The sequence below is a fragment of the Elephantulus edwardii genome, unplaced genomic scaffold (genome assembly GCF_000299155.1).
Source record: "Elephantulus edwardii isolate Elephantulus edwardi_28Jun2011 unplaced genomic scaffold, EleEdw1.0 scaffold00085, whole genome shotgun sequence".
Classification (NCBI taxonomy): domain Eukaryota; kingdom Metazoa; phylum Chordata; class Mammalia; order Macroscelidea; family Macroscelididae; genus Elephantulus; species Elephantulus edwardii.
In genome coordinates this window covers 12321766-12338656 of record NW_006399835.1, presented here as the reverse complement: position 1 = coordinate 12338656, position 16891 = coordinate 12321766, and the positions used below count along the sequence as shown (strand labels likewise).

Here is a 16891-nt window from a genome sequence, read left to right as displayed (position 1 = left end):
GCGGTGCGGTTGGCGCAGGATAGAGCAGGGTTTAGAGCTGTTGTGCATAGGGTCGCTATGAGTCGGAAACGACTAGATGGCACATAACAACAACAACAACAACAAATAAATGAGAATAAAATTTTTTTAAAAAATATTACTTTCAAAGGTTAAATGCGTAGAAAATTAAAGTGTAAAACGGCATGTTCTCACCTACTTTAACAGCTTAGGTAATCTTCAACATATATTACAGATTTTCCAAAATCATTTCTTTTTTAAAACTTTAGTTACATAGTCCTACAAACATAGTACAGAGTAAAACAGTTTAACTTTGCCAGTATGAACATGCGCAATATATACATATATAAATAATGAAGTCTCATTTCAGGTGTAATTGTCAAAATAATACAAAGCACTCAAAGTATTTTTAAAGATAAAGGAATTATTTTATTTACAAAAGGAGATAAACAAAAATGTTCACAATAGCTCCAGATCAGAAAAAGACCAAATGTCCATCAGCAAGGAGAATGAACTAACTGTACATCTATACAGCGAGAGTAACAAACTAAACATGCTGTATGTAAAATAAAACTAGGTTTTGTTTTGGTTTTGTGTCTCTGTTTTCTAAAAACAACCTGAGCAATGACGAATTTTTGTTTTATAAAGCAGCAAGCAACAACAACAACAAAAAAAAACACACCAAGCAACACTTAAAAACACATGCAAATAAGTTAAAGTGTTAGTTCATTACCTTCGTAACAGGTTTAGGAAGGGAGACAGCATGACACACACACGCACCTCAAAAAATAAACCCTGATGCTTATCTCTGAAGGATGCCATTCCAGAAGAGAAACAGTACTACTAAAAGCTATTCCCATGTTTTCTGGACTGAATGACAACCTTACTTGAATCTACATTTTTATACTTGCATCATGAAGGTGAGGTTCTTCCTGTCCAAGATTGACCCCAGTGATCAAAACCCTGAGACAAGTAGTGGCTTTCTGGAAAAGACTATAGTCCCAGGGACTACACGGACCTGAGGAAATTCCCTGAGAGCAAAGGACTTGCCTGAGTGAAGAAAGGAGTATGAACAGTCCTCCTCTATCCTTACTATTAATAACACAACCCCACAGAGAAAAACAGGCTTCCTGCAGAAAGACAGGACTGAAACACTGCCTACTGTGTAAGGGTTGGAGGGCTTACTCTCTTTTAGGGCAGGGACTGCTACAGCCCTCTGGTGAGGCTTATACTCCCAGCCTCATTAATGAGCACACGTAAGGTGAGCCTCAAGATTTCTCCACTCAGGGTAGAACTACTTTCTGTCCTCAGATGCTGTATCATTGGCATTGTATACACACTAGGCTATGCTCCCTTGCTGAGAGCGGGGCAAAGCCTACAGAAAGTGAGAGGGAAGAAAGGAAGATGAACGGACTCCTGCTCCAAGACAGAAGTCAGGACCCTGTCCATCAAATAGAGAGGACACAACTTAGACTGGTAGGTCCCCAGTGCCCTGGAGTCATGAAGGATAATAGGGGCCTGAGTAAGGAAGGGCTGGTTATAAAGTGGAGGGGGTAACACCAAGGAATCAAGCACGTGGCCTGGACAAGAACCCAAAGAAGAGGATGGTATTTATATGCTCCATCTCTTAGCTCTAACAATCTAATTAGAGGGACACTAAACAAATCACGCATACTTTAATAGTCAAGTTCCACTAAGGATTTAAACCCAACTTGCCCAGCATTGACATGGTCTCACAAGACAGTAGCAATCTAAAAAGCTCCCTAGTTAAGTCGAAGGGAGAGGCCCCTCCTTCACCTGTCTGTCCCTGCTTGAGCCCCTGGAGCCTGGACATCCCTCCCTGCATCGTCATCATTAGAACAGGTCCCTTTTCAGGGGCTCCAGTCTGGTCCCCATATGCCAGTTTAGCTCCTCCAGGACCATATCTCCTTCTGTAATATCGTTAGCTAGTAAGTCTCTGTGTCATGTGTGAAACCAAGCAGATGACAGAGATGAGTGATTGTTACAGTTAAGATGCCATAACAGTCATTTTCTTTTTCTTTACATCGCTGGAAAACACATTCCATTCTGAGGAAGATGTCTCCAGGTTATAGTCATCTGAAAAGGCTAAATTTCATTCTTCGACGAGATGGAAAAGGCAATCTCCAATTTCATATGGAATGGAAAGAGGCCCCGAATAACCATTCCTTAAAAAGAGAAACAGGTAGAAAGCATCTCACTCTCTGATTTCAAATCCTACTACACTGCCGTAGTGGTCAAGACAGTGTGGAACTGGTACAACGACAGGCACATGGATCAATGGAATAGAATTGAGAATCCAGAAATCAGCATATCTACCTATGGTCAACTGATTTTTGACAAAGAGATGATGAAATCAGGTAAGTGAGGAAATGACAGCCTTTTTAACAAATGGTGCTGGCAAAATTGGAAAACTATCAGCAGAAAACTCAAGCAAGATCACACCTCACTCCACACAGAAAAACCACCTCAAAGGCGATCAAGAACCTAAGACTAAAACCAAGGACTATAAACTTTATTAGAGAAAAGCCTGGAAGAACTCTAGACGTCTTAATCCACAACGTAAGCAGTCTTCCAAGCTTCCCAGAAAACCTAAAACCGGGAAAATAGATGAATGGGACCTTCTAAGAATAAAATCCCTTTGCACATCCAAAAACTTCTTCAACAGGGTAAAAAGGGAAGCCACAGACTAGGAAAAAATATTTGGTAATGACATATCTGATAAGGGACTTATATCTAGAATTTACAGAATACTTGAGCACTACAACAAGATAAAGGTAAACAACCCAATTGAAAAATGGGCACAGGATATGAACAAACACTTCACCAAAGAAAACATTCAGATGGCAAATAAACACATGAAAAAGTTTTAAAAATCTTTAGTTCTAGGGGAGCTCTGGTGGTCTAGTGGTAAGGAGCTGCAACTACAATCCCAGAGGCTTATGGTTCGAATCCACCAGATGCTCTGCCGGGGAAGGAGGGACAATCTCCTCCTGTACCAGTCAGATCTGATTTTACGGTACACTCACACAAAAATAATAAAATAAAAATTTTTTTAAAAAATCTTTAGTTCTAAGAGTGATGCAAATCAAAACAACTATGAGATGTCATCTTACCCCAGTAAGAATAGAAAAATTCAACACAGCAGCAAACAGCAAAGGCTGGCAAAGTTGTGGAGAAACTGGAACACTTATTCAGTGTTGGTGAGAGTACAAAATGGTGCAACCACTATGGAAGGCAGTATGGCACTTTCTCAAAAAGTTGCAAATTGAAATACCATCTGACCCAGCAATTCCACTACTGGGAATATACCTTAAGGAAATCAGAACTGACACCCAAGCAGATAAATGAACACCCATGTTTACTGTGGCTTTGTTCACAATAGCAAAGAGCTAGAAACAACCCAAGTTCCCATCAACAAACAAACAGATAGAGAAGCTCTGGTATATTCACACAATGGAATACTATGCTGTATTGAAAAACAACTCATGAAGTATTATACAAAATGAGTGACCTTGGAGGACATTATGCTGAGTGAAATGTCTCAGTCATAAAAGGACAAAAATACCGCTTCGTGCCACTGTTGTAAATGGGACTGACATTAAGGGTGGGGGGACTTAAGAAAAGAGGGGGTACATAACTTAATACTGCATTGCAATAGATGAGGGAGAGAACTGTTTAAAAGGAATATAGGATTACGTATTATTTTCATGCAAGATTACAGAAAAAGAAATGCAAATTAAAGTGGACTGGGGGGATTGTATAGAAATGAAAGAATTTTTTTTCTTCAAAGAGAAAAACGAACCGAGGGGAGGGGCGGTAGAAAGGAAAATGTGCAACAACGAATGAATGGGTGGAAATTAAATGGAAAAAATACATATGTTGCATTAAAAAAATAATTAATTATTTAATTAAAATTTAAAAAACATGCTGAAGAATCATCTCATAGCTGACCTTCTGCAGCTAGTTTTTGGAGGCAGTAAATCCACAGGATACCAATTTGACCCAGCAATTCCACTACTAGGAATATATCCCAAAGAGACCATAACTGACATGCAAGCAGATATATGCACACCCATCTTTATCGCAGCTCTGTTCACAATAGCAAGGAGTTGGAAACAACCCAGGTGCCCATCAACAAACGAATGGATAGAGAAGCTGTGGTATATTCACACAATGGAATACAATGCTGCATTGAAAAACAAGGAACTCATGCAATATTATTCAAAATGGGTGACCCTGGAGGACAATATGCTGAGTGAAATATCTCAGTCGCAAAAGGACAAATACTGCATGGTGCCACTGTTGTAAAATGGGACTGATATCAGGGTTGGGGTAAGACTGAGAAAAACTGGATAAACTGTATATACTGCACTGAAACAGATGAGGGAGTGAATAATTTAAAATCAATGTATGATAGGGTATTATGGTTATCACAAGAGTCCACAATTAAAGTTGCATAGTGGAATGTACTTGGGGCAGTGGAAGGAGTGCAGGGGGGATTGTGTACCAGGGAGGGAGAGTTTCTTTTACTTTTGAAAGAAAGGAGCGAATGGGGCAGGGGGGGAGAGTTGGAGGGGGGAGAGAAGTGCAGCAATGAATGAATGGAAATCCAAAATCTCTGTAAATGCTCATTAAAATTATTTAAAAAAAAAAAAGATGCTGACTATAATCATTATGCCATACTGGCAATATCTACTGCAATTAAAATGTTAAATCCTTTTTTATTCTCTAAAAATGCCAATCATAGTAAGTGCTACTGCTAATAATAATCAACAACTTTCAATCAGAAGTACACTATGATAAATTCTATAGGGAAGGCTTAATTACTTTCATTTTATACAGAGCTGACAATTTAAGAGAAAACATGCTGAAGAATCATCTCATAGCTGACCTTCTGCAGCTAGTTTTTGGAGGCAGTAAATCCACAGGAGACAACTAGTTTTTCTCCCATGCAGCCCAGGTGGATTTCAAACTGCCAGAGGTGCCACCTTTGGGTCAGTAGCACATCCCAACAGACTATATCACCAGAGGTCCCTAATTTAGAGGGAGATAATCTCCAAAATATTAGAGATTAAAACAAGAAAACAAAAAGCAGTATTAAAGTAATAGTATGTCTCCATCACTGTGTAAGTCTTCTTGTGGGAAAATGAGATTTGAGTGACAGGAGATTGAAATTATGCAAAATCTTCCCGATTACCTCTTTCCCTTTAATGGAAACAACTCTGAATATGTAAACTTTCAGTAAAAAACAATGCTCTTCTCTTTTTTCATGTAGGCTACTAAAATGTCATCAAGATTGAGGAAAACCTAGAAACTTAGAGGCCATGTGAACCACCGTCATGGGCACATCTGGAAGCACCATGGAGACTAAGGTAATGGTGGTGGCCTGCATTACCACAAGATCAAAGTTGACAAGTATTATCCAGGTTATTTTGGAAAGGTTGGTATGAGACATTATCACCTGAAGAGGAATCAGAGCTACTGCCCAACTGTCATCCTTGGCAAATTACGGACAAATTAAGACAGAGCTTACAGGGTAAATGCTGCCAAAACCAAAACTGCAGCTGTTCCCAGGACTAATGTGCTTTGATTGGGCTACTACAAAGGTTTGGGGAAGGGAAAGATCCCAAAGTAACCAGTCTTTGTGAAGGCCAAATTCTTCAGCAGAAGAGCTGAGGAGAGTATTAAGGTTTTTGGGAGGACCTGTGTCCTGGTGGCTTGAAACTGTTAATTATGTGAAGGTTGGCTAATTAAATGATAAGTTTTTCCCCATTAACAAAAAATTAGTTCTCTGAAAACATGATTTTCATTACTTCTGGCTCTCTGTTCCATCAAATTATTTTTTAATATGGTCTTGATAATCTTTGGAGAAATTAAGTCTGTAAACTGAGTCTGTGATTATTTTGAACTTCAAAGTGTCATCTTTGTACCTAAATAATTTCCCAATTCACCCTACCATCCTAACCACAGTATGGCAGGAGATCAGAGGTATGTAAACTGCTAGAGTCACTAATATGCTTTCTTTGTTTCATTTCCTATTGACGACTTACTTGAAAAGGTGGAAACAAAGCTAGTCAACTTATAGTGTACTCTGATACGAAATCAACAATTTCATTAGCCTTTGAATTTATGTGACTTTCAAAGAAGCAAAATTTTTACTTTGCAATTAATCTCCTTTTATCCTTTCTTGTGATGACATACACAGCAAAAGATACATCAATTCCATAACTGATTCCATTCTTCATGTTGTCCAATTATTCTCATTATCCTTTACCAAAGTATTTCTTCTCTGTGAATATAACCTCATTGCCCCTGAACTTCTTATCCAACTTTTCACAATATTGTTGTCAATCTGATTCCAGATAGACAATTCCTTTAAAAAAGCAAAAGGATCAAGGCAAACATTCTTCATTAATTAAGCTAAACAACTGTTTCAAAGAAGACTTCAGTACACAAAATTTTGGCTTGTGGTTTAAAAATTACTGCAGGGCAATAGTTCATCACAGGGTACATTTAGTCTCAATGACACCAGAAATCCCTTTATAAAATCTTTTCCACACATCCCCCTCTTTTGAGCAGGAATATTCTATAAGATATAACTTGAATCCAACAAAATTCCAGAATTTTCTTAATTGACAAATACTTGGATCCCCAAAAGAACAAACAAATCTGTCTTGAGGAAGTGCAACCAGTGCTCCTTAGAGACAAGGATGGTGAAACGTCTCACATATTTTAAGCATGATGTCAGGACATGATAATTCTTAGCAAAAGACAGCATGCTAGGAAAGGTAGACGGTCAGAGAAAAAGAGGAAGACCCTGAACAAGATAGAATGACACAGAGATTTTAACAAAGAGCTCAAATCTATCAGAGATTGTAAGGATGTGCAGGATAGAGCAAAGTTCAGATATGTTGTTCACAGGGTCACTCTGGTCATAGTTGACAGTATCTAACAACAACATAACTATAGAACCATAGTTGCTAAATGGAGTTGTTTTTTGTTTTTGTTTTGTTTTACAAGGCCAAAAATGACGTTAACTAGTAAAATGTGGCATTAGAACTAGTGGAATATTCATCAACGACCTATGTTATGCAAATAACACCACCTCATTCACCAAAACTGAGGAAGACTTAAGCATTTGCTGCAGAAGGTCAAGGACTAAAACCTTAAATAGGGATTGCATCTCAACATCAAGAAAACAAAAACCCCACCACTGGGCCAACTGGCAGTGTCATAACAGATGGACAAAAGACTGAGGTTGTTAATTATTTCATCTTGCTCAGATCTACAAACAACACTTTTGGCACTAGCAGTCAGGAAATCAAAAAACGAGTTGCTTTGGGGAAGTGTCCTGTCAGAGACCTCTCCAGAGTGCTAAAAACCAACAATGTCAGTCTAGAGACTAAGATGTGCCTGATCCAGCCTATGCTATGCACGCTTGCTATGCATCTGAGAGTTAGACAGTAACTAAGGACAGAAGAATTACCAATGCCTTTGAGCTGTGGTGCTCAAGAAGATATTGAGCATACCACAGACTGCCAAGAGAACAATCATGTCTGTCCTGGAGAGGGTAAAACCAGGTTGCTCCTTGGAGGAAACTCCATCTCACCTGCTTTGGGCATTCTGTCTTGAGGGACCAGTCCTTAGAGGAGGACATCATGCTTGGAAAGGTAGAGGGTGAGCACAGAAGAGAAAAACCCTGGACAAAATGGACTGACAATGACTGTGACAATGGGGTCAGGTGTGTCAGAGACAGTGAGGATAGGGCGAGGTTCAGAGCTGCTGTTCATAAGGTCGCTATGAGTCACAGTAGATTTAACAGCACATAACAACAACAATAATATATACTATCATCACTGCTAGTTAAAATCTGATACTCTTAATATTTAAAAATAGTTAAGATGACTTAGAGACAAAGTTTAGAAGGAAAGTTAGGTCTATAATGTTTCTCTGTGCCACTGAAGTTTTCCAACTTTCACAGGGTGCAATCGAATCATTCTGATCTCCATTAGTGGAAATTCTTTTTTTTCCATCTCTGGCAGGTTTCTGCTTTACACAAGTTCCATGCAAAGAAGTTAAATAAATTGTCATGATTAAAAGACTTAAATATAGCAAAAACCTATCCTGTGTCATGCAAGTGTATCTTACCTTTCTGTTGATTCCTTGGAAGTGGCAGAGCGTCTACGAACAACCTTTTTACTTTTCTGGTCTAGAGAGATGACTTTGTTTCTTAGGCTTCTTTTCAACTAAGAAATAAGAAGAATATTTCATTTCAATAATGAATACAGCAATGAGATAATTAAGAAGCATCTAAAATTTAATTTTAATTAAAAAAATTAACTCATGATTAATAGTGCAGTGTCTAGGATATCTGATTCTGTTGTTAGTACAGTCATATTGTTTTTGTGTACAATCAAGTCAGAAATGACTCAAAGCTGACCCTTGAGCAGGTTTTCAGAGGCAGTCTGGACAGCTAGTGGATTTGAATCACATACTTTTGTGCTGTCAGTGCAACTCCTTACCACTAGGCCACCAGAGATGCTTCCGGTACAGGATGCATAGGCTCACAAAAAAAACAGAAGACATTCAAAATGGAAAAGCAACTTCAATAAGTAATAAATACTTTGAGATTCCACAGCTTGAAATAATTATTAAAATTTTGGCACGAGTTTAAAGTAAGTAATAAAATCTATATGTCAGGTTAAATAGGGCCTGTGACTGAATCAACTGCAATTATACCAACTGGAAAGGATTACAACTTGTTCCCTATGAAATGTGGCATGAAAAACAGTAGGAAAAAAGTTAACAGAGCCAAGTAAAAGGGTTAAGATTTAATGTGATTAGCAAGTAAGTCACAAAATTACTTGTATAATTCAAAAACAGTAAGAACCTAAGAAAACACTCTTATGTTCTCTACACATTGGTTTCCTTATCTGTAAAAGCAGCAACAGAAGAAGCTATTTCTTTCATAGGGATGTGTGACATGTGTTGTTGTTGTTATATGCCATCGAGTCTCCTGTGACCCACAGCGACCCCATGTAAAGTAGCTCTGAACTTCTCTGGCCTGAACCAGTCTCACTAATTCCAGCAAATCAACCCCCATTGTCCCAGATACAGTATCACCATTGCCCCAGATACTGTATCTTATCCCAGGTCTTGCTCTCCTGCACTGTCCCTCCACCCTTCCAAGCATGAGCTCCTTCTCCAAGGATTGCTCCCTCTGACCATGTGCCCACAGTATATGAGATGAAGCTTCAAAATCCTAGCCTCCAAGGCGAAACTTGGTTTTATTCTGTCCAAGACGACCTATTTCTTTTCTTGGCAGTCCATGGTATGGTCAAGACTCTTCAACACCACAATTTGAAGGCATCGATTCTTCTTCTATCCTCTTTAGTCACTGTCCAACTCTCTGAAGCATAACAAGTAACTGAGAAGACCATGGCCTGGCTTAGGTGCACCTTAGTCTCTAGACTGACATCGCTGCTTTTCAGCACTCTGGAAAGGTCCCTGACAGCAGATTTTTCCCAATGCAATTCATCTTTTGATTTCCTGACTGCTGGAGCCAAGAACATTGATTGTAGAGCTGAGCAATCTCTTCACCATCATGGTACTGTCAGTTGGCCCAGTGGTGAGAATTTTTGTCTTCTTGATATTGAACTCCATTAAATCCATACTGAAGACTACAGTCCTTGACCTTCTGCAGCAAGTTCGTCAACTCTGCCTCAGTTTCTGCATATTTTAGATTGTTGTGTCTACCTCCAGTCCTGATGCCACACTCCTCTTCATAAAGCACAGCTTACTAAATGATCTTTTCTGCATATAGATTAAAAGATATGAAGACAGGATACACCACTGATGTACTCCATTCCTGATTTTGAACCATGGAGTTTTGCTGCTTTGTTCTAAGGGCTGTTACACATATGTAACAAGTTTTAAAAAAAAAAACTGTCTTTAAAAAAACTGTCTTAAATATGAAAGTCCTCAATAAGCGCTGCTCTTTTTTTGCTCCACTTTTTTCTCATTATTGCAACAGCTGTGTAAAACATAAGATGTAACTCTTTTTCAGAGGAAAATTAAATTCAAATGTTGCTCACTGTATCTAAGTCTGACATAATGTCTATGTTCCTTCCAGTAGAGTAACCCTAAATGCTACAAACTTGCCCTATCAAGATAAAAATTAGAAACTACCATACACTTGGAAAGGAAACTGTTGGTAACTTGTCACATTCCCTGGACCTTTGTCTGCTCAGGCAAAGAAAAAAGCTCCCTCCCAGTCAGCCCTGGAAAGGAGACTGGTATGAGAGTCAGCCATTACCACCTACTAAGACTTGGGGGTAGCACTATTAGGATCTTGCCACATTCCTGGACCTTTTCCCTGAGCAATATATTCCAGGCAGCATTACTGAGATTCTGTTCATCCCTGGGGGAAACCATTTACTCCCTTCTCCCACTCAAACTACAAGATAGGACAGAGAAGCAGACCAACACAGCTTGGTAAAGAGAAAGATCCCAGCTCCCTGAATCTCAAAGCACAATAGGATGAGAAGCTTGCCACAGAAAACAGTGAAAACAGTCACACACAACCAGCAGGAAAGATTGCCTGTGGGAAACTGCAATCAGTGGCAATATTTAAAATGTGCAACTAATCAACAGCATCATAAAGACAACTAACTGTCAACACCTACATACACACAACAGAAATTGTCTCACACACCAAGAACTTCACATAATATCAAGTAAGCAACAGGCAACTTCAAACATTATGACAAACAAAACAAGACTTCTCCTAAAAGCAAACCAGACTGCAGACTCAAATAATATCCAAGAGAAAGAGGGGGGCAGTAGAAATACATCAACATGGAATTATAGAAACAGCTACTGAAAAAGTTACAAATGATGGAAGAAAGACTTGAAACCACAGAGGTACAAAAATTTAAAAAACATCACAAGACAGAGTACAACACAGTACCAAAAACAATAGAAATGCATGAAAATGCAATCTAGAATATCAAGACAGAAATGGAAGAGTTTTTCTACATGTTGGAGGAACAAAAAAGCAAAACAGAAGAGATGGAAACGAGCATTACTGAGCTAGAACACAAGAACCTCAATGCTAACTTAGTATAGAAAAAAAAAGATGGAAGGAAACTGAAGAAAACATCAGAATCATGTGGGATAACAACAAATGGAACCATATATGTGTGATAAGAACAAGGGGGTGAGAGGGGCAAAGTAATAAGAAAACTATGGACAGATACTAGAAGAAAATTTCCCAAGTATCACAAAAATCTATTAAATTGACTTTCAAACAGCTCAGCAAACTCCAAATAAACTACAACCAAAAAGAAGAACATCAAGACATAGTCAAATTCTTCAAAACCAGAGATAATAGGCTACTTAAAGTAGCACAAGAAAAACAATGAGTCACCTACAATGGAGGACCAATTAGATTAAACTCTGACTTCTCAGTAGAAACCATGTAAGCAAGGAGACAGTGGAATAGCATATACAGAAGGCTGAAAGAAAACAAATGCCAGCCAAGGATCCTATACCCTGTAAAAGCTCTCCATCAAATGTGAGGCAGAAATTAGGTAATTTGCAGAAAAGCTGGAACTTTAGCAATTTTGTGAAAATGAGATCAACTCTACAAGAAAACACTAAGGGAAGTCCTTCACAGAAAGACAGCAAAGTAATGTGGATAGACCAAAGTAACCAGCAACAACAGGAAAAACAAATATGGCAAAATTGCAACAATAAAGCTCGGCCTATCAATAACCACCCTTAATGTAAATTAAAAAAAAAAAAAAGAGTAGCAGAATGGATAAAAGTACAAAGCCCATCAATATGCTGTCTAAAAAATGGGAAAGATCTGGTGTGGAAAAGATATGGAATATATATGTGTGAAAAAATATATACAAAATTTGTAGGCCAACCAGTATAAAATTTTTTATCTATCTATACACACACATCTCTCTCTTTCTCTCTCTCTCTATATATAATATAGAGAGAGAGTGAGAGAGAGAGAGAGATCCCCTATAAGAGACAAATCATCATAAAAATACTGGCCAAAAGAATCCAAAAGTTTTGTTTGTGTGTGTGTGTTCGTTTGTTTATTTATTTTTAATTTTATTTTGTGTGTGCATGTACTCTCAAATTGAATCTGACTGGTACAGAAGGAGACTGTCCCTCCTTTCCCAGCAGAGCATCTGGTGGATTTGAAGCACACACCTCTGGGATTGCAGTGCAGCTTCTGTCACTAGGCCACCAGAGCTCCCTTGAATCCAACAGTACTATAAAAAAAAAATTCATTGTGACTAAGTAGGATTTGTAACGTATGCAAAAGGATGGTTCAACCTAAGAAAAGCAATATAATTTATCACATTAACAGGGCAAAGAACAATCTACCAGATGCTCTGCTGGAAAAAGAGGGGCAATCTCCTCCTGTGCCAGTCGGAACTGACTCAACAGTATACAACAAGGAAAAAAAAAGCAAAGAACAAGAACCACATAATTCTATATATATTGATGCAGACTAGGTTTTGACCAAATACAACACCCCTTCCTGATTCAAACACTCAAAAGACTAGGAATATAAGATAGTTTCCTTAAAATAATGAAAAATATATACACAAAACCAAGAACCAACATTCTCAGTGGAGAAAAACTAAAGGCATTACCCTTGCAAACAGGGACCAGACAAGGATGTCCACTATTCCCACTCCTTTACAAAACTGTACTGTAAATACTTGCTAGGGTAACAAGAAAAGGAAATATGAGGCATTTAAATTGGCAGAGAGAAGGCAACGTTGTCATTATACGGAGATGATATGATAGCATACAGCAAGATACAAGATCAACAAACAAAATTCAGTGAGATTTCTCTAAAACAATAAAGAAAGGATAGAAAAGAAAACTAAGAATCTTTTACACTAGCCAACCACAGGATTAAATTATTGGGAATAAATCTAACTAGAAACACAAATGATGTCTCTAAAAGAAAACTGCAAAATATCACTGGTAGGAACAATAATAGACTTACTAAAAGGACAAATACTCTGTTCTTGGATAGGAAGACTTAACATTGTGAAAATGACAATCCTATCAAAAACAATCTACATATTCAACACAACCCCAATATAGATACCAAATTCATTCTTCAAAACCAGAGAAAAAGCAACTTATTTGGAAAGGAAAGAGATCTCAAATAAGCAAAGCTTGTCTGAAAAACAAAAACGGAGGAGGAGGCATCTCCCTCCCTGATCTTAAAACTTACTACACAGCCACAGTAATCAAAACAACATGGTATAGGTACAATGCAGACATAAAGACCAAAAGAACAGAATCAAGAACCCAAAAATCAATCCATCTATCTATGCTCAACTGGCCAGGAATCAAAACTTACCAAACGGGAAAACAACAATTTCTTCAATATGGTGCTGGCAAAACTGGGCATCTGCAGAAAACTGAAAAAGTATCTACAACTCACTCCATACACAAAAATCAATCCAATGCAGATCAGACATGTAGGAGTAAAACCCAAAACTATAAGGATCACAGAGACAAAACTCAAATAAGTTAGAAGCCCTAGCAGATGGCATAAGTAGGTCGGAAATGCACACTCAAAAGAGGATAAAATCAAGGAATGGTACCTTTTAAAATGAAGTCTCTGTATAGCAAACACTTACTTCAACAGAGTGAAAAGAAAGCCTACAGACTGGGAAAAAATACTTGGCAATGATGTCTCAGAAAATGGTCTTATAATGAAAGCTTACAAAATACTTCAGGACCTCCACAAGAAAAAGACTGGCAACCCAGTAACAAAATGGGCAAAAAAAATACTGAAAGACTCTTCAGAGATTAAGACATTCACAGGGAAGACACATGAAAAAATGTTCAAAATCATTGACAATCAGAAAGATACAAATCAAAACAACTAAATACTCTCTCATTCCAGTAACAGTAGCAAAGTTTAACAAGAGAATAAATGTGGAGAGAATGGAACTCTCATGCACTGCTAGTGGGCCTGTAAAATGGTCCAACCACTCTATAAGCAGTCCAACGTTTTCTCAAAAAGCTGAACACAAAATTTCCTATGACCCAGCTATGCTACTGCTAAGATAATACCTCAAGGAAATCAGAACTGAGACACAAATGGGCATTATGTACATCTATGTTCACAGAAGTGTTACTCACAATAGCAAGAAAATGGAAACAGCCCAAACGCTCATCAACAAATGAATGGATTGAGAAACTAGTGCATTCATACAATGAGTATTATGCAGCCTTAAGGAATAACAATTTCATAAAATACTATGTAACATGAGAGTCTAGAGAGCATTAAGTTGAGTGAACTACTTCAGTCTCACAAGGACAAATACTGTATAAGAGCAATATTGTAAAAACAGAAGGACAACTGATCTAGATGTGTATAAATGTTCAAATGGGAAAGGGAATAGAAAGAGAAGAGGTGTGGAAATCACTAGGATAGCAGAGGATAGTGGGTGGAGGGGAAGGTGAAAGAAAAGATAACAGTAACTTTAAAAGGTAGAGTAATAACAAGCACAGGTCAACAGTCATTAATTATATAATGTATATGGATGAGTATATGAAACACAATGTAAAGGAGTATAAAACACAATGTACATAAGGGAGCTCTGGTGGCCTAGTAGCAAGAAGTTGCACTGCAATCCTGAAGACGTGTAGTTCAAATACACCAAATGTTCCACTGGAGAAGGAGGGTCTATCTCCTGTGCCAGTTGGATCTGATTAAAAGGCACACACGCGCGCACACACACAAACCAACCCACAATGTAAATGAATGAAACACAATGCATACAAATTACTGTATGAAAACAAAAAAAAAATGTCGTTGTTGTTCCTGTTGTTATGTGCCATTAGTCACTTGCAACTCATAGAGACCCCTTGTACAACAGCCCTATAACCTGCTCTATCCTGTGCCAATCTTATTATATCTAACACACTTATGCCCATTACCCTAGTCACTGAATCAATCCATTTCCTTAGAAGAAAAAAAAATAGTTTCTAACAAAATAGTTTAAAAATTTTAAAACATTTGAAGTCTTAGAAACCGTAGGGGGCAGTTCTAAAGGATCGCTATGGATCAGAATCAAATTAATGGTGATTGTTTTGGCTCCTGTTTAGTAAATTAATCTTTGGGGGCAGCGGGGGGCAAGGAGGAAAATATGCAACAAAGAATGAATGGACATCCATGTTCCATATAAACTTCCATGTTCTCTATAAACTTTCATTAAAATCTCAATTAAAAAAATAAATTAAAATTTTAAAAAATAAACCTAAATACATCTGTCTCCTTCATCTATGACATGCAAACATGTCAGTAAAAAATAGACATCTTTCATACCTTATCTCCATTTTCACTATATATTCTCTATTCTCACTATCTTAGGTTTTCCTGTTCTTATTTCTAACCTGAACACATAAAGTGTTTCCCAGTCTCTGCTCCCTTCTCCCTTCAGCCCACCATCTACTCCAGTATGAAAGTTAAATCTCACAAAAACACAAATCAGATGTCATGCTCCTGCTCAAATTCCTAACCTACTCTCTCAAAAAGGTAAAGTACTGATTTCTCATTTGTGTCCAATACTTCTTGTATTAAGGCATTTATAATTTTCTAGAAATGCCACAAACCATCATCTTTCTAAATCTTCTGTAACAGTTCAATATTTTCAATTTTTTTTTGTTCAACATTACATATGTTGTTTCCTGTTTCAAGAATGTTTTTTATCTGTTCTTGTTCTCCTGTTCACTATGCCACCATTAATGAAGCCATCCGTGCTTTCTGAAAGAATAGATCTTTCCCATTTGTGACACCACTATACATTTTACATGCTTTTACTATTATGTTGTAAATGTTAAATGAACTCACTGTTAACTAAGTTAGAAGTTCAAGTTCACCTAGAGGGATCTCAAAGGAAAAGTCCAGCAAACTGTTCCCCAAAAAAATCACTCCCTTGAAACCCTACCAAGAAATTCTAACCTCATGTGTCACCACTGTTTCAGAAAAGACTCAAAGATCCCTATGTGGTACAAATGATTTGTGATCAACAATTAATCTAAAGGTTGGCCATTTGTCTCCACCCAGCAGAACTGAGGAAAAAAGGCCTAACAATCAGCTTTTGTAAAAATTAAGGTCAAGAAAACCATATAAGGGGATCTCTGGTGGCCTAGTGCCAAGAAGCTGCACTGCAATCCCAGAGGTATGTGGTTTGAATCCACATGATGCTCTGCTGGACAAGAAAGGGTAATCTTCTCCTGTACCAATCAGATCCGATTTGACAGTACATACACAAACAATAATAAATTAAAAAACATTTTCAAAAAAATACCCTATAAACAGTTCTACTTTGTGACACGTGAGGTTTCTATGAATCAGAATTATTTCAACATCAACACATTTGGCTTTTTATCATTAACTATACTTTTTACAATAAGCTAGATATTATTTGTTTATATAAAACTGCAGCCAGGAAAACTAACTCGCGTCACAGAGCTAGTCCCTCAGAACGTCTAAACAACTAGCTGTCTACAATAATTTTATGAATCCCATAGTAAATACAGCTTGCATCTCTGATGTTATTGAATTTTATGGATCCAAATCACAGTGCAGGAAGATTCTGCATATTTTTATAAAATGGTAGACAGTCTTTGTAAAATGTTACACAGAAAAGTGTTAGTCTACCAAAGATAAAGGGAAAGAAAAAATAAAACAAATCCTCAAGAATTAGATATGACCTTGGGGGGGAGGGCTGGGTGGGGAGAGAAGTGCAGCAATGAATGAATGAAAATCCAAAATCTCTGTAAATGCTCATTAAAATTATTAAAAAAAAAAAAA

At 37.6% G+C, this 16891-nt stretch overlaps 1 protein-coding gene across 3 annotated transcripts in view; it reads right to left on the bottom strand.

Annotated features, from left to right (window-relative positions):
* SENP7 (SUMO1/sentrin specific peptidase 7) overlaps window positions 1-16891 on the bottom strand; it is a 201644-nt gene that overhangs the window by 158372 nt on the left and 26381 nt on the right. For all 3 annotated transcript variants that reach the window (XM_006890011.1, XM_006890010.1, XM_006890012.1), the window contains exon 2: window positions 8167-8264. In XM_006890011.1, the coding sequence (XP_006890073.1) occupies window positions 8167-8264 (98 nt within the window). The remainder of the gene's footprint in view (window positions 1-8166; window positions 8265-16891) is intronic.